The sequence below is a fragment of the Echiichthys vipera genome (genome assembly GCF_963691815.1).
Source record: "Echiichthys vipera genome assembly, chromosome: 7".
Classification (NCBI taxonomy): domain Eukaryota; kingdom Metazoa; phylum Chordata; class Actinopteri; order Perciformes; family Trachinidae; genus Echiichthys; species Echiichthys vipera.
Genome location: NC_139832.1, coordinates 22659058 through 22680641, shown reverse-complemented (window position 1 = coordinate 22680641; position 21584 = coordinate 22659058). Strand labels below are relative to the sequence as shown.

Genomic DNA, 21584 nt, shown 5'->3' with positions numbered 1-21584 from the left:
CAAGGATTTCATTAAATAAATGAGGTTATTTTTTTCAGTACAGCTAAAGAGATACAACTCCACCATATTATTCCACCAAAATTGTTCTTCGGGTTGAATCCGAAATCTCTGCAACAGTGGGAAAAACCTCAAAACTTGGCCAAATAAGACCAAACGTTCCGTATGGCTAAATTACTGAAGTCCCGAGAAGCAAGTGATATTTGTTTTTCCTGGGGATCCGTCTTCTAAGTCTCTAAGGTGAATTTGTTATTGTCAGGACCATTTTTTATAATCTTGTTTTCATCTGTGAAAACAGGTAAAAACGTGGTTTTTTTTTATAACTTTCTGACAAAACAAAATCACCTGCCAAAACGTTTTAAAGTTGTTGGCAAAACTGGTTTTTCACGTATTCTTAAGTCATAAACACAGGAGAAGAACAACGGGAAGAACAATTTTAGCTTGTCTCCCTGGGCTTCCATACTAGATACTGGAGAACGTGTGTTTTTGTAATGAGGGTGAACGGACCCTTTAAAGCAAGCTCCAGCATGACCTTTCGCACTGATTTAACATGACTGACGTGTTTCTGTATGATAGATGATAAATTATTTCTTAGTGTATGTTCTTCACTATAAATAACAATAATTCATCGACTCTCTGAGGCAAGGGTTGTGCTCTGACAGCCCATTACTGTACAGTAAAACCATCTGTAACATTAGCTTTAAAGACCTGCTGGACCAACACTAACAGATGCCTCTAACAATATGCTCATAATGGCCCGAGGACGCTGTGTTTTGGCCATGTTTAGATGAAGTACAATTTGTTGTTAAGTGAGTGACTGTGGGCATGTCTCAGTGGACTGTACGACTTAAATGTAAATGGTAGCGACTGTCTGGTCAGTTGCTCTCTTAAAGAAGAAATCCTGGTGATATCAACATCGCCTACTCATGAGTGCATGTGCAATAAATACACTCACAGAAGGGGCAGGGAGAGAACTACAAAAATAGCTTAAGAGTGGGTGTTTCTATATTTTCCTCTCTCACACTGTAGCTGTTGCTTCTCTACTGTTCTGATTGTGTCAGTGCCTTAGGTGTTTGTAAATTAAGAGCTCAGAGGGGATTGGATGACTGAACCCAAATAGGTGCTCCAGCCTTTTTAGAAGATTGATACATATTGATCTTAATCTGGGCTTGTTGTTATGACAGCGCCGATATCATTTTTATGGCTACTAGCTGTAACCATGTGCACAGTATTGTGTCCATGTATGGATGCCTCCATGGTCCTTTGGGACTGCTCCAGCATCAGGAATGAACATCAGTCTCCATTACTCCTTCCCTCACTACTACCCTTCAATCTTTCATCCCTCCATCACTCTAAAAGTAAACTCCCTCATCCTCCCCTCACATTTGTCCATGAGGTCTTCCTCTACAACCAAGCAAGTTAGAAAAAAAAACACTAGTTGTAGTGTCTTTATCTTTCCAAAGAGAGACAAAGGATCTCAAGGCTAGGCCACATGTTCATAAATGCATCAATGATGAAATGGAAGGAGAGGGTGGGGGGTATTATTAGATTGAATGACAAAAAGGAAGAGTGTTGTGACAGTGAGCAGCTGGTGTTTCCGAGTGTTGACAGGTCCTGTTTGTGTGTGTGTGCGTGCGCGCACACGTGTGTGCGTGCGTGCCTGATGGAGACAGATTGTCCTGTGATTGTTCATTTTCTGAGCAGGGCTCTCTCTGCTCATAGGGGTTATTGACGGCATCTGCAGGGGAAAAGAAAAACATGACAAATGGCACTCAACCAAATGTCCCACTTCATTGCCTGCCTCCAGATACTTTCTACTGATCCAGTGCTAAGGCCTAAAAAGTCAACACGTTCGGTTTATTAGCAGACACTAGACGGAGCGGAAAAAGCTCATTTGAATGCTAATTTGTAGAAATGCAGCCTATAGATTTGTGTGAGAAGCTGCTGTCGAATCAACATATTTGACACAGAAGTTTGAGCCTAATTGGTTTGAGACTGATTGCTGCAAGTCAATGATAGTAATCTCTATTGTCAAGTTAGTGCTGATACTGTTTTGTCATGCTTTTACCCCTCTTTGTGTTAATAGGTGTTGTGTTTGGAAATGGCTTGATAGTAACTACCGTGTGCTTGGTTTGATGCTGACATATGCTGTGATGCTTTCTAACTGTGTGCAACATGTAACCTCCAAGCTCTCACTTTCACCTGTGTTAACTGAAACATGTAACAGGTCTTACAAATTACCTCTGCCCCTGTGTGTGTTCTTGCATGTTTGTGCCACAGGTCAAGGTCTATTAGTGGAGCCTCCTCCGGCCTCTCCACCAGCCCCCTCAGCAGCCCGCGGGTAAGTAGCAAACCTCTGTGCACTTTCAAACACGCACACACACACACACACACACACACACACACACACAGCTCTCAAATATCTAGTTGTTTACCCTCAGGGATAACAGACATCCCACTATTGCAGATCCCATCTTATTGCTGTTTATGTCTCCTCAAGAAAATAAAGACATTGCTACATCGCTGGGGCGTTCTGACCTTTAACAATGCACAGAACACTCACTATGAAAGCAATATCACTGTATCTTGCTGGACATGCAATATTGTTCTACTGCTCCACTTTATTATTAGTCTGAGATACTTTTTTCCCCACTCCTTAAGTTTTGATCCTCAGTTCAGCTCTACCTTTGTATTTGAGGAAGCAGGGATCCACTACAATAAGCTCTTGTTATCCAGTGTTTGTTCAGACTTTACATGAGTCATCACTGTGTCTGTTTGATCTTTCTGTTAACTCATAAGAAAAAAAAACCTCCACAGGGGACGTGACAGCACAGCAACTTTCTCTCCTCCCCCACTAAGTATTATGCGTATTATCCCTCTTTCTGTTTTCTGGGGCCTGAGCTCTGTGGAAATCCAGCTCCAGGAATGCTTCAGAAAATCCCACTTTTCTTGCTTGGAGCCGGGGAGCTTGTGGTAAACTTTTCCAGCTGACTAACCAGAGAAGGCTCGAGATTAGTCAGGATCCTAAGACGAGCTCCTCACGCCACACAGGTTCTTCCAGGCTGATCTGAAAGGGAAATTGATTTCTCAGACCTACCCAAAGCCTGGATTTTGCTCTCAGCGAGAGGCTCTGTGTGGGGTTATTTTCTCAGAATTGTCTGGTAAAAAGGCAAGCGTCCAAGGGAAATAGTTTATGTGTGCCACTGTGGCTGCAATTTCACCATTACAAATAAAACAGATCAATAAACCTATCTAGAAACTGGAAATGTTATACCATTATGGTGCTCCTCCTATCACTGGGACAGCCCAAAGTGTTCCCACAGATGGCCTTATGTCTCTCACAACTGTCTGTGTCTGCTTGCTTTTCTCTGCATGTTTTATTCAGGTGAAGTTCATTCTTGTTTTTTTGACCTTTAAATTGGGTGCAATGCTTGCTGTTCTTATTGTTCCCATTTCATTTTTGTCTTGTTTTTTTGCATGAGTCGCTGGTCTAACTGCATGTCTTTTTTTCTGTCTTTTTCCTTTTTTTTATCAATGCCTCCGTCTCTCCCGTGTATGCACACATCTCACCTGCCTCTATATTCTTTGCCTGCCTCTTCTTCTGGACGTGTGGTTGTTTGTTCTTCTGCACTCTTCTTTCTTGCTTATGTGCCTGCATGTGTCCCCGTGCACCATTGCTTTGTTTTCTTCTCCTCCTCCACCTGCTCTGGCTCTTGGCTGTGTCGTGCTGCGTGTCCTCTAACTCTAGCCTGTCAGAAAGTTCTGTGTACCGCCTCTGTCCCCAGACTTGTTGCAGTCCCCTAACACGAGCCCCTGCCCGTCCCCTGAGCCCGCCCCCATTCGCACAGGCCCCCGTATCTCCACCCCCAACTCACTCGCTCCGAACAGTGAGCCCCTGCCGGCAGCACTCAACAAAACCCAGACGCTCCCTGCCAAGCCCAAAGTCGTCCCCAAGCCCCTCCAAGCCACAAGATCTAACCCGCTCCCCGAAACTTCCCCAGATCCAGCATCTGCAGCCAAATCGGAGCCCGGCACCCCCAACCAACTCCCATTGCAGCCGCCCTCTGCCTCTGTGCCCCCCACCCCTACTTCTCCATCCTCCCCGTCCTCCCCCTTCCCCCCCTCCTCCATCTCCAGTTCTCAAATCCCAAACAGCCCCCAGGTACGGCGCGCTCATTTTGCTGCCAACCCCCAGCTCTCTGTGCCCTTCAGCCCAGTGGCATCCCTGTCGCCCATCCGGCTGCATCACTTTCACCCCGTAGTGCCCGCACCCTCTGCAATAACTGACCGCCCGCCCAAATCTATCCCACTCATACAGGTTACCCCTCACCCCTCCCCTCGAGGCAGCCCCCTCCCCACCCCAAAGGGTACCCCGGTGCACACTCCAAAGGACAGCCCGGCCGGGACCCCCACCCCAACGCCGCCCCCCAGCCCTTCCATCGGAGGCATGCCTTGGAGGACGCGCCTCAACTCCATCAAAAACAGCTTCTTGGGCTCGCCACGCTTCCACCGCAGGAAACTCCAAGGTACTGACTTCACAGCAGATTTTTATGGTAAACACCAAATGATCTTGTGTTTATTTCACCCCTCCCAAAATCTTACTGTACCCACTAAAAAGATTGACCTTTGACCCTGCTTCCACAGTTCCCACACAAGAAGAGATGTCCAGCCTCACACCAGAGTCTTCCCCAGAGTGAGTAGCACTTTTTGAAGGCACCATCACTATCATAACTATGTTTAACCTGTCATCCCCTCAGCCATTGGCTCGAACAGGTTTGCTCTTGATAGCATGATATTTTGGAAAGTATTAAATCCGTGAATGTTTGATTTGTACCCACTGAGCTCCCTGTAATGACCTCAGGTCTGGGCTGGGTTGGAGAAGCAGCACCGTGGCAAGAGGCATTGGGTTGGTTATGAGGGAGGAAAGGTAGCCTGTGTGATGTGGCTGAGCTCCCAGAGGCCTGATAACTCAAGCTTGGCCTAGATATTCTTGTTTGGTTTCGCTGGCTGTCTGGCTTGGCCATTTCCACCTGGCTGGAAAGACTCTCTTGGCTAGAAGGAGTTGGAGAGTTGGCTGCTAAAAGACCTGGGCCGAGCTTTATCACATCACATTAATACACGGTCACACAACAGCTTTAACCAGCTTCTTACTGCAGGACAGTGTGACCCTTAATGTTGCTGCAGATGTTAGAACATTATGTAAGCATTTATTTATTGGGGAGTGTTTCTCTTTGTACTGAAGTTTGAGTCTTGCAAATCCATCAACATGTTCAAGAGTCTCATGAAATATTAATATGCCACAAAACTGGGGTCCATATGGCTTATTAGTGGGTGCAGGTACGCCTGGGCTGAGGCCAGTAGTGAACTCAGCTACCTCTTCCCCTTTTAGACCTACACTTCTGTTTCACAGAGGCTCAATTATCGCTCTCTCTCTCTTGCTCTCTCTCTCTCTCTCGCTCTCTGTCTCTCTCTCTCTCTCTCTCTCTCGCTCTCTCTCTCTCTCTCTCTCTACACACATACATGCATTTTGACATACCCAGTTGCACAGCAGGTGCAATGTCAGAAAACTTTTCTCGCCTGCAGTTTTAGCTCATTTCCCTCAGGGAGAGAGAGAGCGAGAGAGAAAACTCTTCCCCGGCTCTCTATTTTTTTGGATGGATGGATGGATGGATGGATGGATGGATGGATGGATGGATGGATGGGTTTTAACAAGGAAGCATAAAGGGTGGAAGGAAAACAATGACAACAACTGTTCTTCTCTTCTTCTCTTTTCCTCCACAGACTTGCCAAAAAATCCTGGTTTGGTAACTTCATCAACCTCGAAAAAGAGGAGCAGATCTTTATCGTCATCAGAGACAAGCCTCTCAGCTCCATCAAGGCAGACATCGTTCAAGCCTTCCTCTCGGTACGCGCTCGCCGATTCTTGCTCAAGTTCTTACTTCATCCCTGCCTCCAATCCCATCTGGCCCCTGCTCCCTGTGCCCCAATTTTTCTCAGTGAATCTGAATATGCATGCACACGGCAGTACTACCTGCTGTCTGGTGCAGGACGTAGTCTTTATCGAACAGCGGCGGTGATTGGCTATTCTGTGAGGCAGGCTCTTTCTGAGTGTTTGCTAGCATGCTTCTGATTTATGTAGCAATTCAGTAAACTGCTTGTGTTCAGTGCTTATATTTTCTCTCTGACTGCAGACTCACTTGAGGTCAATGGAAAATCAACAGAGAGCATTGATCATTAGCATATAGATGCTTTGCCCTCAACACCGTGTATTGAGCATGTGTGTGTTTATTAAGATGTGTAGAGTGAGGAATAGTGTCGATTGTATCTGTGTGTGCGGTGCATTTATAATGTGGATGTACAAATACATGCAGGAATGCAGGCAGGCAGCATCAGGGTTTCTCAGCGAACGCGGCAGGGTCTGTATCAACAAAAGCTCGGCAGCAGTAGTTGATATTCAGTGTACATAATTGAACAAAACCTATCCTCACCGCGGTTAAATTTAACAAAGTCTAAGTAAATGCAAACTCTGCCAGTGCAGGGCAATGCCAAATCTGTTTCTCCATCCCCGGAGGTAGCTATTTCCCCCCTCTGGGTTATGCTAGCTGGTATTCCAGACAGGAGATTGGCACCTGAATCAGTGGAATTATACCTCTCAGCACACTCACATTAATGGAATGTCAAATCCTCTCCAGTACTGTGGCGAACGTGACTATTTCAGAGCTCACCTGTTCATTGGGCATACAAATCCATTTTAGGAGAGTGCAATGTTGTTGGATGACTCAAGATTACATTAGCTTAAGTCTCCCTGGCATGCATGGCTACTCCCCGAGGCATTAATCTCCTTAGAGTTTCAACTGTGGCTCGTAGTATGTGGAGGGTATTTTAATGAGAGTTTATTCACCTTGTCATTTGCGAGGTGCAGAAGAAAAATTTAACATCAGTGCTCCCTATGTATAATCCCATTACTATCCCTCTTTTTTAGCACCTATTTTATTCTTATCTCTGCCTCTTTGTCCATTTTACCTTTACTTACTTTTTTTTCGTCTCCCAGATCCCCAGTCTGAGCCATAGTGTGATCTCCCAGACCAGTTTCCGAGCAGAGTACAAGTCCACAGCCGGCCCTACAGTCTTCCAGAAGCCGGTCAAATTCCAGGTGGATATAACCTACACGGAGAGCACAGCTGCCACCAAGGAGAACGGCATCTACTCTGTCACCTTCACCCTGCTCTCAGGTCAGGACACTGCCGGCACACACAGAGTTACTCACCCTCGTTTTCTATACCTGCAGTCTGTCACAGGGCAGTCCAGTTGCAGGGCCCCCAGGCATGAAAGTATAAATGCAAATAGGCCGACTTTACTTTGACTTGTTATACTGCTTTTCAGTTAAGATGTGAAGGTAACAGTGTCCTCTAACAGGTGAAAGAAAAATTTAAGGAACCCTGCTTTATTTTGCTACATCAATAAATCAAAGTACCTTGAATTCAGGGGAATTTGGTGCCTTCTCTTGTGGACAGAAGGTCACAAGAGGCTCAAAATCAAATCCAGGACCTCCCTGCTCTGAGACAGCGGATGAGAGGACAGAGTTACAGTATTATGTAATCTTGAAAAGCCAGCCTTCATTAGACTCACAGTGATCTCAGGAGATTGGAGCTCACAAGTCATGTTGAGAAGTCTGGAAAGGCGTTACTCACATGTCAAGTGGGATGCAGTCACACTTCAATCTGATACAATTCATCTACATTTGTGTCCATCCAACAAATAAAGCAGAAGTGCTGCTTTCAGATTTGTGTTTGTTTTCAAACTCGCTGCCAAAAAAGAATGGCTGCCTCAGGATTATAAGTTCTAAGTTCTCCCAATCCTGGATGATAAGACTTTCACCCCCAAAACTCCCTGAGCGTAACAAGATAAGGTCTGGCGTTGCAAGATTATATACTATGCAATCATGCATGCTTAGTTTTGCAGAAACACGTGTGCTCTCTTTCCCTCTCTTTCTGTCTCACACACACACACACACACACACACACACACACACACACACACACACACACACACACACACACACACACACACACACACACACACACACACACACACACACACACACAAACAGGTGGGGGGCACATTTGAGCTGAATGGGGTGTAATTGTGGCACTTTGGAGCCTGCTGGTTCATCCATGTCACTGACTATATACTGTATATAATAGGTAGACAGTAGGAGCTTGCAGTAGCACTCCAATCTGGCCTCTATTTATCATCTCAGGCTTTCTGCAGCTTCTTCAGCACACATTTCACCTTGCACACACTTATTTTTTTCCCCTCTCTTAATTAATCCATCTACATAGTTTCTACACACACCCACTCTTGTGTCTTTCTCTGTGCTGCTATTTGTGTATTGTGATGCAACAAATATTTCCTGTTTGTGTGCCTGTGTTTAGGACCCAGTCGGCGCTTTAAGCGAGTAGTAGAGACGATTCAGAGCCAGTTGTTAAGCACACATGACCAGCCAGGGGTCCAACAGCTCTCTGGTGAGTATAATTCCTCTTTACAAAAGAAAAAGTATTTACAAAATCTTATCCAAAACCTCTCCACCCTCACCCCTACCGCCTCATCTGCCCATCTCATACTCCAGACAAGCCATTCTCAGTGCTGAAGCTGAGCTAAGTTTCCCCCACCCCCACCATGTGCTTGAAATCCCCGAGCCGCTCTCCGCTTCTTGAAAACGGCTTCCTTTGCATGCCCGCTCCTCACCGCCATGACAGGGTGGGAGTTGCTCTCAAGCACCAAGGGCGGGTCAAATGTGGTCTCATTGCCCCGGCAGTGAAGATTAGAGTAGTGGTAGGGTAGGCTGATTTGCATTCTGTTACTCCTACTTCCAAGACTGATCGTCAGAGCTTGTCACCATGGCAACAACACTGCACCTCAATGCACACCCACAATGCACTGCACCATACAGTGACACCACACCTGCACAAGCGCTCTGTTTCTTTCTGTCTCTCTCTCTCGCTCTCTTTGGGGGGTTGTACAATAGGACCCCCTCCCCCTGTTTCCCTCATCCACCAGCGCCTCAAAAGACACTGAACGAAAACCTCTGACGGTCAACCTCGATCGCCACCTAACTGTTCACCTGTGAACCTTGTGGCGTTATTAAAAAAAATTCCTTTCGTCTTCTTTCTTCTCATTAGTTGTAGGGTTGATGCTGAGGACCAGTTCAGCCTATTCTCTCAACTCACAGCCTGGATGATGAAAAAGAAAAAGAAAAAGAAGAGAGAAATAGGGATCTTACTTCTCCCCATCTGCTCCTAGCATGTCCTCCCCTGTGAATCACTGCTCTCTGTGTTTGTCTGTTTGTGTCAGTCACCATCATCTTGACAGCAGCTCCACCTGCTGGTCACATAGGGAAACACCACCCCATCTGAAATACACCATTTTTAATCAGGAGATGTGCCGTTTTCTTTGGATATCAATTTCATCTGTGTCTGTATGTCCACATCTCTCTTCGTCCTTTGAAAGCCTTTCTTAGTTTTGGCTCTGATGTTGTAGCCCCCATACAGCTTGGTATTACACTCGTTACTATACTAGAAGTGTGAGCTGTATCTTTACTCGGTGGCTTTTGTGCAGTATTTCTCTCACTGGCACTCAGAATTGAACAGCAGTCATCACAGCTGTTGTGATATTTAACAGTCTGTTATCATTGTTGTTGTTGTTGTGCCTCAGTACGTTTACCAATCACTTCTGATTCACTTCATATTGTAGAGCTCATTTACAGGCTGAGGTGTAGAAAGGGAATCATTAGAATAAATTACATTAGATTAGTTTCAAACGCCAGCTGTGGGTTGTTTCAGCATCCGAAATGTACTTTATATACTGTGAGAACTATTTACAAAAAAAACATACTGAACTGCAGTGTTCAACTCATCACTATCAAAGCTGATTAAAAATTCAATACCAGTTGTTTTTGACCAAGGTCGGTGTAAATGGTTTTCATGTCTTTACACTAGAGCAGAGTGTCTCACACTGTAATAGGATTCTTAAACAGGTCAATATGAAATAGCTGTAATTAAAAGCATTGTTAAACTCATTTCCCTGACCTCCTAACACACCTTTGGTGCTACCTGACCACAGGGCCTTTTTAAAAAGGCAGCCAGAGGCTGTAATTAAAAATAGAAATGGCTTTGCATACCAAAGTGTGTCAAACAAAAGGATTCATCAAGTCTTTGGTCATTATGTGACCTAATCACTATTAACAGAAGCGTACCTTGGAGCCCAGCTTTAGGAAGACAATAGAGGTGGAACAATAAAACTTTGGAAGAACGTAGGGAGCACTTTAGGACCACAGAGGAGACTCATTCTTTCAGAGGGTGCTGTCTCTGCTTTATCGAGCAGCCAAGATCATTAAAGGTCCCATATTGTGTTTCCCACAAGTGAGATTTCCAGGTCTTTTTGGATTATAAAGCAGGTCTAGGTGCTATATAAATACTGTAGAAGTTTTAAGGGCGCACTCACACAGGCCTGTTTGTACTCACACTGCCTTAATGCTTCTTGCCTGCCTATACGTCATCACACCGTAACGCGTCACACGCATTGATCGACGTCAACGCGATGCGTCGCTTTGTTTACAAATCTTTCCACAGACCTCAGAGCTTTTGTGTGTCTTGTCCGACTGTTTTTGAATATTTTCATCCGACCAAATCTGCAGTAAACACTCCACCTCCGCATCACACCAACGTGAACCTTTCGCCGGCATTGTTTTAAATGTCCGCGCATGGTCCGTCCTTCTATTTTCTATGTCAGAACAGGCGCACATAAAATGACGTCCGAACCGCCGTAAGCCTTGTGCTCGTGCTCGTACACGTGTGCACGCTCGTGCTCGTACATGTGCAAACGTGCTTTACAAAAGCCCACCTCTCCCAAACGGGCTGTGACCGGCAATGCACTCACACTGGTCAAACGAACTAGACTTTAGCCGTGAAGCGTGCTTGGGCACGGTACGGATGGACAGTGTGAGTACGCCCTAAAATGCTCAATCCACAGAGAAATGCACACAGCTTATATTTAGAAAATGTGCCTTAAAACGTGCAGTAAGGACCTCTGTGCGGTCGTTGTGTCACCACTATACTATATATAGGTAGAAAGGGCTGCTACAGTGCAGCTACAATCATTTCCTAGCTGCAGTGACATTGCAGAGATGCAGAGAATGCAGATGCAGAATACATGGAAAAGCTGGACAATCAGAGCAGACTGGGCTTTTCATGGAGGGGATCTTAAAGAGACAGGTTCTAGGCGGTGCTTAAGCACTGGATGCTCCCATCTTGCACATGCGCAGGTCGAGTAATTACACCATCAAAGTCACCTGTGACACCTGGGTGACCCATGAACATCTATATATTCTGGCGTCACCATAGGATACAATTGAGTGACAGAGAACTCTGGCTGTCATCCAGAGTTCATAAAACCGTAGTTGCATACGTTACTCTCGTTTTTTTAACATGTGAACATGTTCTAGTAGAAACCCCAAATACAAGTTTAAACCTGAAAATTTGCATAGTATGGCACCCTTGCACTGTTCAATACTGAAAGTCTCCTTACTCATTCTTCACTATGGGAGTTGGATCCATGAGTATTCATGACCCTTCTTTCCCGTTGTGCTTTGCCTGCATTAAACGGCCTAATTAGAGGTGTGAATAAAGTTAATTTAAATATATCGTCGCTTAACACATTAAAAATCTGGCCACATATTAAAGCCCATACATCATTAAATGTAAATCATGATAAAAATACATGTTGCTCACACCAGGAGTTCAGATTATAGATCAGGATACACAAACATTACAGTATATTCAGACAGACAGAATGAGAAAAAGAATGTGTGTTTTGAACAGTTCCACATTAAACATAAAATACAAGTATGAAAATGAGTAGATTTGGGTGGAGTGAAGTGACTTAATGTGGAAAGTCTTCACACATGAGAAAGGAAGAGGGAACATTAGGGAGAAGTTGGCCGCAACCATTTTCCAGCAGCATAATGGAGCAGGCGAAGCCAACTGTGGCACATTCACACACACAAAGAGCAAAAATAAATTCACTCATTTGTTATTAGATGGAGTTTGCCTAATCTCCAGACTACTGCAGGCAGTCTTTACACTGGCAGCAGTGTGCATATTGAGAAATTCCACTTTACGCAGACACTCTCTGGTCCAGTGCGTTTTGTTGTCTGTGCAGCACCCCTGCCTGTTTTTACTGATGCTGTCACTGTTCATTTGCTGGCCCACAGGACTCTGTTGTGCAAATGGATCTTCTGCCAACTATTCACTAACAGTCTTGTTTGTGATTGATAGTTTGCAGAGTTGTGCTGTGAATGTGCTGTTAACAAAAAGAACACTGACTCTTTATTTGCTCCATTTCTCATGTTTGGTGTCCTAACCACTCCACCTTCCTCTAGTGGGACCATTAAGGCCCTGCAAGTGAAGATCATTTGCATGTATACTGTTAAATGCACACACACACACACACACACAGACACACACACACACACACACACACACACACACACACACACACACACACACACACACACACACACACACTGTAGATGTGCTTATAGCAGTTAGAAAGATATAAACTTGAGTTATTCAGCATCTACCCCTTTATTCAGCACAGCATAAAGTTAAAACAGTATTTATGACTTAAATGCTGCACATCACAGTGTAAACATGAGCTTTCTTTTTTACTTCAAAGAGTCGGCGCAGTGATGATGCATCCAATCTGGCCTGTTTGATGTCTTTGGTCAGGTTTTATGGTTTGCTGAAGTGTAAAACTCTGGATTCAGGTATTGAAATGTGTTGATAAAAGGTTGTCTCTTTTGCTCCAGGCAGACTTTAGTCCACACATTATTGTGTTAGATGCACCTCGCTTGGTACAATAGCCACGAGACAGACAGCCTCCATCATCTGTGCTTTGCTGAGGTTCAAGTTGCCCCATTGGTGCGATAATGACACCTGCAAAACCTCCACAAACAGTTAGGAGGAGAGTGGACGCAAATCCTTTATTGTTGTGAAGCTCCAAGCGTTCTCATTGTCCTCCTTCCATCACCGGCCCCTCTTCTGGCCTGCCAGACCTGCTTGGGCACCAGTGACACACCACACTTCCACTTTCTGCATCAAAGAAACCTATATTTGACTTCAATCAGCTGCACTATTTGTTTTAATTTCTAGTTAGAGACTGAATGGCTACTTGTGTGTTTCTTGTTGGTTGTGCTGTTACATATGCATGGTTTATGGCCCTGACTACTCCAGCAGTTCTCATCCTCGCCTCTGCTTGCTGTCTTACGTGTAGCCTCGTCTCTTTCCTGTGAACCCCATTGTTCATTAGTGTTTGTTCTCTTTCTTCTCTCTTTTCCCTTTTTTCCTCTCCCCCCCCCCCCATCTGTGTACCTAGGCAGCCCATTGAGTAACTTCTTTGACGTAATAAAACAACTTTTTTCAGACGAGAAGAACGGACAGGTGCCCTACCCCTCTGGCACGCCCACCAAGCACTCACCTATGTACGTCCGGAGGCAAGAGCCAGAAAATAATGACACCAAATGCCCTGCTGCCGGCCGAGACAGAGCCAGGTTGTCGCTGGCATCTGTGGGGACACAAGAGGAGTCTTAGACCGATGCTGTGTAGTCGAGCCAGTGTTAAAAACCCTTCACAGTATCACTATAAGCCAGTGGAACAGAGAGAATATGTGTACATAGCTAGATGTACATAATCATTTATGGACTTTTCTTTTGTATAAAATGACTTTATATAGATAGAAATATATTAAGATGATCAAAATGATATTTTAAAAACAGCATACTGCTCCGAGAACACAAACACAAACCTCTGTCCTTCCACTAATCATTACCCCTCAGCATCCACCACCATCACCATCCACACCTCCACCCCAACCATCTAATCGCCTGTGGCCCTTGCTCTGTTTTTTGCTCCCTTGCTGCTAACCTGTGTGATGACCTGACTTGTTTCTGATACCAGGGATTATCCAGAAAACCTATTAAGCCCCATCCTCCTGCTCCCCGCTTCGTTCGCCTTCCCTTCGACCACCCCACCACCACCACCCCCACCCCCGAGCGTGCTGAGAGAGATGGACATTTGTTGACGGAGGACTGCTTTTAGAGGTGCGCTGAAAAAGGGGGTGGTGGTTACCATGGAAACAGACCCTTCATGCAGACTTCTACCTTCATCTCCCTCTGCGCCCCCTTCTCCACCTCTGGCAGTCATCAGTAGAAGTAGATGAAAATACCTTTAGTGTTCCCCCTCCCTCATCTTAGGAACACACAAACATGCGCACAACTAATCCACACAAATCCTAACGAAACGACAAAGGACGCACACTCCCTCCTCGCTAACCAGCCCCTTTCCTCAATTGAGGAGCATTCATCAATTGGAAACGAACATTTTACAAAAAGACACAAACACACACACACACACCAAACATGTACATGCATACATGCACAGGTCCAGTATGCATAGAAAACTCTGGGATGTTTAACTATAAACACACACACACAAAAAAAAGACTGACTGATTCAGAGGAGGAGAGAAGGGGGAGGAGTTTTGTGGAAAGCCCAAACAGCCGACGCTGATGCTTGCTGGATTGTATTTGTTTGCTTTTTAATGTACTTTCTTTGTGAAGACTGGGTTTAAAATACTAACTGACTTTATTAGACTTAATATTATTGCTGCAAATGGACTGGAATTGTGATTTCAGAGGGGTGCTGGGTGTGAGCAGAACAGGGCAGAGGGGGAGATGATATTATAGGATTGGGGGGAGGGATGAGGGTGGGTATTTGGGTATTTAAAATGAATGATCTATTCTGTTGTACAGACTGATATCATTTCGTATGTATAAAAAATGAAATGTCTAGTTGTGACAGATGTTTAGATACCATAGGGTCAGGTTGGTAAACCTGCGCCTGCCACATACTGTTCTTTTAAAATGTTCTGTGTATTTTTGTCACATGATCATTTATGTCTTTGTTTGATTGACCTAATAATGATCCAAACATTCCTGTTTGTGTTATCTGCAGCACTTTGTCTTTGTTTTTTTTCTTCCATTTATACCTCTCTCTTAGTCTAACTTACCAGCAGTAGGAGTAGAGGAACAAAAAAAATGATGACGTGATAAATGCAATTGTGGATATTTTTGTATTTCTGTCTTTATTTATTCATGTCTGTTCATCTCACTGTTTGATTTCCTTATTTATTATAACTTGGCTATTTATATGAACAAAGCTGTTAGGTCAGTTGAATGTTATTTATTACCCTCTTGTGTGTTCGTAAATGGGGCAACATTTGAAGAAAAAAAAAGAACTTTCTTTTTCTTTAGTTTTGGTCTGCATTTAACAGAATTATGTGAACATTGACAAGTCACAAAGTCTATTTTCCCTGACCTCTCTGAAGAGGGAAAGAGAACTTGTGGGGACTCTTGAAAAAAAATGATTTACCAGTAATTTAAGAATGTAGACTTAGCCTCTTTTTGGAGAGGGAATATGCTCTTCTATTGATATTTGTCAGTTTCATATTATTGTGCGCGTAGGCCAGGCCTGAGGAGAAGGACACCACAGATCCCAATCTACTTCTTCTCTTTGTAAATATACAGACAAGCCACGGGGGTTGATTGTCTACTCAATTACGCTGGGGATTCCTGCTCTATGCTTTTAGCTTGTATTGCTGTGTGCATGTCAAACATGAGCTTTTCTTTGCATGGCTTTAGTGTTCATGTTCCATGCCAAACTCACTCCTTCTCTTAGCCTCCATCGATTTCTCTCTCCACAAAACTACCTTTTAACGTTTTAAATTCCCCCTCTGTCCCTGAATTTTCACCCTCTCTGCTTTTATTTCTGGCCTTTTCTTTCTTTTTGTATTGTTCCCTCGCCTCTGCTAATCTTTCCCTTCCTCCTCCTCTTATCTTGTGCACAAATTTTTGAACGATGCTTCCTTTACTCTGTACCTAGCTGTAAGGCTCGGAGGTCTGGGCTCTCTCTACTTGTTGGTAGAAGAGGCGCAGTGAGGGGATATCAGTACACACACACAAAGCAATACCCTATCGTTCAACCTCCTTTCTGTTTTCTACAATGGGAAGCTAGCAGCACCAAGGACATCTGATGAATCTGAGGCCCAGAGCGGTCTTTTGACAGAGCAGGAACAAAACTGACTGATGTAATCCCCATATAAAATAACTGTGAGCATCTTCAGTGCTGAAACAAATAAACTCATTAAGTTACGGTGTGTTTGTTTTCCTTCTTTATGCTTGTACATGTATGGGTAAGTGCGGACCTGAAGGTAATATCCAGAGTGTTTTAAAATCATATGGGCAGGGTGTTCTCCATACTAAATCCTGCTGCAAAGTTAAATGTCCCATATTGTAAGTGAGACTTCCATGTATTTTTTATTGTTTTGAACATAAAGCAGATCAAGGTGGTATATAAATATTGTGTTATTATAAAACTCTCCACAGAGAAATTCACAGAGCCTGTATTCAGCAACTGTGTCTTTAAATGAGCCGTCAGTACTTCTTTACAGTTGTGATGTCACTACTATACTATATATAGATAGAAAGTGATGCTGCAGTGCCGTTACAGTCATTTCCCAGCTGCAATGATGGTGCAGGGAGCACAGATGGAAGACTTGGACCAATCAGAACAGACCGGGCCTGTTTAGGAGGGGAGTTCAAAGGGACAGGCACTTTCAGGTATATGCTGGGTATATTCAGACAATCAAGACCGTAAACATGTGCTAGTAGAAACTTAAAATGCAAGTATGAATGTACAAATGATCATAATATAGGACCTTCAAAATTAATTAAACTAAAACTATAACTACCATCTTCCATATGGTTTGATTTTTCTTAATTTAAGAATGTATTTAATAATTTTTTTAATGCACATGTGATGGCTTTTATGTTGTAGATTTGTGCATTTGCAAGTCCTGGATTTCAGGTAAGTCTACACAAACCAACACACCAGATACCAATAAAATGTTTTAAATAATGTTGTACCAATGAAAATGTCGAAGCTTGTTTACCAGGTTTATTACAATATTCAGCATTTAAAACAGACTTTATATATTCCAAATCCCATGATGGACTCTGCTGCTGTAACTGTAGAAGCATTAAACCTCAGCATACCTAAGCTTAATTAACTGTTGGAGTGTACCTGGGAGAAAAACAGCTACACAAGAGCAACTTTTCATCAATAATATTAATAATTTGCTTGGATTAAAAACAAAATAAAAAGGGAACACCCCGTTAAATACTCTCACATCTTTTTTTCTCTCTTTAAATAGAAAATGTCCACCCCACTCTTGAGTAAGTGTTTTGTTTCTCCAGTAATATTATTTAAAAAATAGAAACAGACAGTTGCATAAAAAAATTGTTAATCCGAGTTTACATCAATGCTGGAGGCACCGACTCAACCTCCATCATCCCACTCTGCATTATTAGTTTGAACGGAACATAGCCAAAAGTCCAGCATGGCTGCCTCGCCTGATTCAGTCTATTGTCACTTTACATTGCTTCAGTCAGAACCAGGAGGGTGTTGCTTGTCCCAATCCTCCAGGAAAATTATTTTTTACCAGTTTTGTCCAGTAGAGGGCAGCAGTGTTTCATAATCCAGAGTTCCCACCTGTTGCATCCATCTGTTGCTTCTCCATTTAAGCTTCCCGAGCCTGAGAAAAAGCATCACATTGTTCCATTTTCTTCTTCATAAACACTGCAATATATGTCAACAGGTAGAGCTTGGCACTAAATATGCAAAGCTTAATTGTCCACAGAGTGAAGTCTTAACTGCTGCCAAATAACTCAATGATCTGTGTCCCAGTGTAAAAGCATTGTGGAAGTTGCTTGTCACCAGAGACAGGATCAGGTGTTGCTAAGAAAACATCTGTACTCAAACCGTTTATACAGCATATTAAGATCTGATCCTGCATCAGTGATAAGATGAAACTTCTGCTTCAACTGCCACATTCTTATTTTTGTCTTCTCTCCTCAGAAGCTGTCCTGTTGTCCTCAGACTCGGGAGGTGACGCAGAGAGAGCGTAGTCGTTGAGCCAGGGTGGCCTCCAGCTCCTCCAGAGGGGAATCTCCCCGGCTGTGAACCAGCATAGAAGTGGAGTTGTTTGCTTGTCGGGCCGCAGGGGGTCCCAACAGTAGGCTCCTGAAGCCCTCTCTCTCCAGTAGAGCAGGCATCTTCTGCAAGAAATAACCTTCACAGAAAGAACTTAGGTCCACTGATCCGTGAGCCTGGAATGAGAGGACAAAGAAAAGTGTTGAGAAAATGACTTTTCAGTGTGCAGTAAACTGGATTGTTGTTGATGTTTGAAATTAGAATCCTCTCACTTATTATACTGAAGAAAAACAGGTTGCAGGTTACTGCTTACTATTATTATCTTTTTAATTGTGTGCGTGTGTGTGTGTGTGTGTGTGTCTGTGTGTGTGTGTGTGTGTGTGTGTGTGTGTGTGTGTGTGCGCGCTACCTTGGCTGTCTTGTAGATGCTGACTGCGTTATCCAGGTTGATGAGCTGAGAGCAGAGGAGTTCACAGTGTCTTTGTAGCACCCCCAGCTGGAACAGACTAGCAGCTGACAACAACTGCAGGATCACAAGCAAATGTCTTATATTTCGTTCAAAAGTATGAAGAATTCAATGCTTGGTTACAGCAGTGAAGGACGGTTTAGTTTTGGGCTATCCCTCTTTATTAGCTTTAAGTATTCTGCTGACTCGCTTATTTGTAAAGACACAGACACATTAACACTGATAGAGAAGTCTCCAGTATAGCCACAATATTTTTAAACCACATATCTGGAAAAGAAGTTGAAGGATAGAAATTATACGATCTGTTAAACATTTACCACATTTTGGTGCTTTTATCCACTTTGACCTATGGTATATAGTATTGCTGTACAGGCAAGTAGTTTTACAATGAAACTCAGCAGTCTTTCCCAAAGTGACGGTCATGGACTCATTTTAATGGGCTTTAATTGTGGTTTGTGAATTCATTTTCCTAGTTAAAATAGAACAAGAGTGTTCTTTTTTGCTCAGATGCTGTGCATAGGAGGACTATCTATACCTCCTTCTAAACCTGAAACACACTCTAGCTGAGTGAGACTTATGTGACTCCCTCATGATATGAGTACATATGCACTGCATTTACAGGGCTTAACTAAAAATTGTCACTGTGTATTGTACATTGCAGAAGAAACATTTTACAGTATATATGCAACGCTTTTAAAGTATTGATGAATTGCACTCTCTCTATTGTCAACAGAGTTGTAACTGATGAGTGCCCTTTGTATCTTGTGAACAACACTAATAAACCCTTTGATTTCAGAAGAACACAACACAACCCAACTACCCAAACAGATATGATCAGTTATTCTCACCTCCAACAAGTCAGGAACAACAGTTTTCAACGACTCTGTTCCTCCACAGTACAGGTATGACATCATCATCTGCAGAGAGGTCAAAGATATAATTTAGCTGAACTAAATAAAGTAGGTATTTTGTCAAATGAAGTGCATCTGTCTCTACTTTATTGTATTAATCTGATTCATTTTGATTTGATTTTGATTTTGATTCATTGAGTCACACTAAAAAGACAGAAATATTTGGGGAAGTATTCTTGAAAATCACCTGGAAAATGGTGTACTTGACATCACTGATCTCAATCTCTTTGTTTGGAGTTCCATCTGGTCCGGAGCATGCCAGCAAAGACTTGAATCTAAAAGAAAACAAATTTAGTTTTAGGTTTTTTTTAAATGACCACTGTCTTTGTAAGTTTCTTTCTGTCCAGTTTGAACCTGTCCACACTCACCTGTCAGAAGCTGTGATCAGCAGGACTCTGTGTCCGTAGAACGGTTTCCCCTCCACCACAAATGTCACATCTGACATCTCCTGGTTGTTCAGGAAATGAGGGTCTGTAGAAGAACAAATCAGCACCTCCTTACAACTCCATTCACTGTGCAGCTTTTTAGTGACAATGAAGCCAGTCCGAACACCATTACACCAGCACACATTAGGAAGCTAGAGCTTTGTTCTTGTATGCAGGTGTATTACAATATTGTCTAGATTGACAAGCCTGGCATTTGTGATAATATTTTGCTTTTTCACTCAAATGTTATTGCATCTCTGGAAAATTATTTTTTCACAGCTTAATAGAAAAAAAAACATTTGCACTTGATCATAAAGCCCAGAGTCGAGGATTGCCTCGCCTGTTTGATATTTTGCCTCAGGTATAGACTTCAAAACCTTTTCCAACTTGTTAGGCATCAGCTGAACCCATATCTGTGGAAGATTGTAATGCTATACCCACACATTATAAAATCCACTTGATGATTCTTGAATACAACCAGGGATATTTTCTGTGTAGGTATTGAGAGCACAGAGCATGTGTAAACAAAACATCTATTCAAAACTGGTACAGTGTTAATGGGATCATGTAAGATGCAGTGAAATGCTGAGTATGTACTGTGTAGGGCTTGTCACAGGTTTTTGGTTTTTGGTCAGACAAAACAAGCAATTTTATAAGGCTTAAGGAAATTGTGATTGGTGGGAATTTATCAATATTTTGTCGTATTTTATAGACCAAACAGTTAATTGATTAATCAAAAAGATTAATCAGCAGATTAGTTAATGAAAGTAATCTATTGAAGTCAATAAAAAGCCATCAGAGCTTTCCACCTTCAAACACTGAGCTATGTGTGTTCATATACATGTAAGAATCCTATTTTCCTTACCCAGCTGTGCTGAGAGAGTTGCCTTCATCCCAGGGATAGCTGGAAGAGGTGCTGGGCCAAAACAGTGACTAAAAATAGCTGACAACTGCTGTACAATGGCATCATTCTGGAGGAAAGTGAAAGAACAGGGAGGAGGGATTATATCACAAATCTAAAGTCATTGCCGATAACATGAAGAGGAAGACAAGCATACACTCTGAGGTTTGTGGTTGATGGTACCTTGGTAGTACGTAAAATATTAAACATCAAAGGCAGGCCTATGGTGACCAGCTCCTCGCAGTAGTCCTCTTCTCTGATTGTGGTGAACTCTCTGAGGAGTGAGAGGGTGACTCCTGCCCTGGACTGCTGCTGGGCACAACGCAGAGATTCCAGCCACACATGTAATTTCCATGGTACACCTAGGTCAAAAGATAAAAGAAATTGTTTGGTTTTCAAGGTAAGTCACAATTTGAAACATTAACAAATCCTCTTTGACATCTGATAAGTACCCAGAGCTCGTAGCTCCATGGTGACGTCCAGGTAGCCATGCTCAGCGCTGTAGTAGCTGGCCTCTTGCAGAGCCTTCATCCTGGCCTTGCAGAGCCTTGCTATACCCACCTCTGGCAGGGCCCCAGGGCCAGAGGAAGGAGTGGGGAGGGGGGAGAGAGGGAGGAAAGGGCAGATCCCGGCCTCCTCATCCTCCACACCCTCAGCTAAGATCTCCTCCAGGGACAGGACATCCTCTTTGACTTGCTGGGGCTGAGTCAGTAGCTTTCTCAGCACGTTCCTGACAAGATAAATGGGAGGAAGAAGGAAGAGTGGGGAAGAAAGAGAA

At 43.4% G+C, this 21584-nt stretch overlaps 2 protein-coding genes across 2 annotated transcripts in view; one reads left to right on the top strand and one right to left on the bottom strand.

Annotated features, from left to right (window-relative positions):
* The window catches only part of LOC310949780 (serine/threonine-protein kinase BRSK2-like), a gene marked incomplete at both ends in the record, with an annotated part of 184653 nt that extends 171007 nt beyond the window's left edge, over positions 1-13646 (top strand). The window contains 7 exons of the mRNA XM_083917329.1: positions 2278-2338; positions 3746-4523; positions 4642-4690; positions 5779-5902; positions 7049-7229; positions 8433-8526; positions 13436-13646. Of these exons, the coding sequence (XP_083773455.1) occupies positions 2278-2338; positions 3746-4523; positions 4642-4690; positions 5779-5902; positions 7049-7229; positions 8433-8526; positions 13436-13646 (1498 nt within the window). The remainder of the gene's footprint in view (positions 1-2277; positions 2339-3745; positions 4524-4641; positions 4691-5778; positions 5903-7048; positions 7230-8432; positions 8527-13435) is intronic.
* Positions 13647-17053: 3407 nt separating this feature from the next.
* abtb2b (ankyrin repeat and BTB (POZ) domain containing 2b) overlaps positions 17054-21584 on the bottom strand; it is a 47714-nt gene continuing 43183 nt past the window's right edge. The window contains exons 10-17 of the mRNA XM_083917327.1: positions 21259-21536; positions 20990-21168; positions 20771-20876; positions 19849-19951; positions 19668-19755; positions 19418-19486; positions 18513-18626; positions 17054-18279 (exon numbers count right to left, since the gene is read on the bottom strand). Of these exons, the coding sequence (XP_083773453.1) occupies positions 18046-18279; positions 18513-18626; positions 19418-19486; positions 19668-19755; positions 19849-19951; positions 20771-20876; positions 20990-21168; positions 21259-21536 (1171 nt within the window). The 3' untranslated portion in view covers positions 17054-18045. The remainder of the gene's footprint in view (positions 18280-18512; positions 18627-19417; positions 19487-19667; positions 19756-19848; positions 19952-20770; positions 20877-20989; positions 21169-21258; positions 21537-21584) is intronic.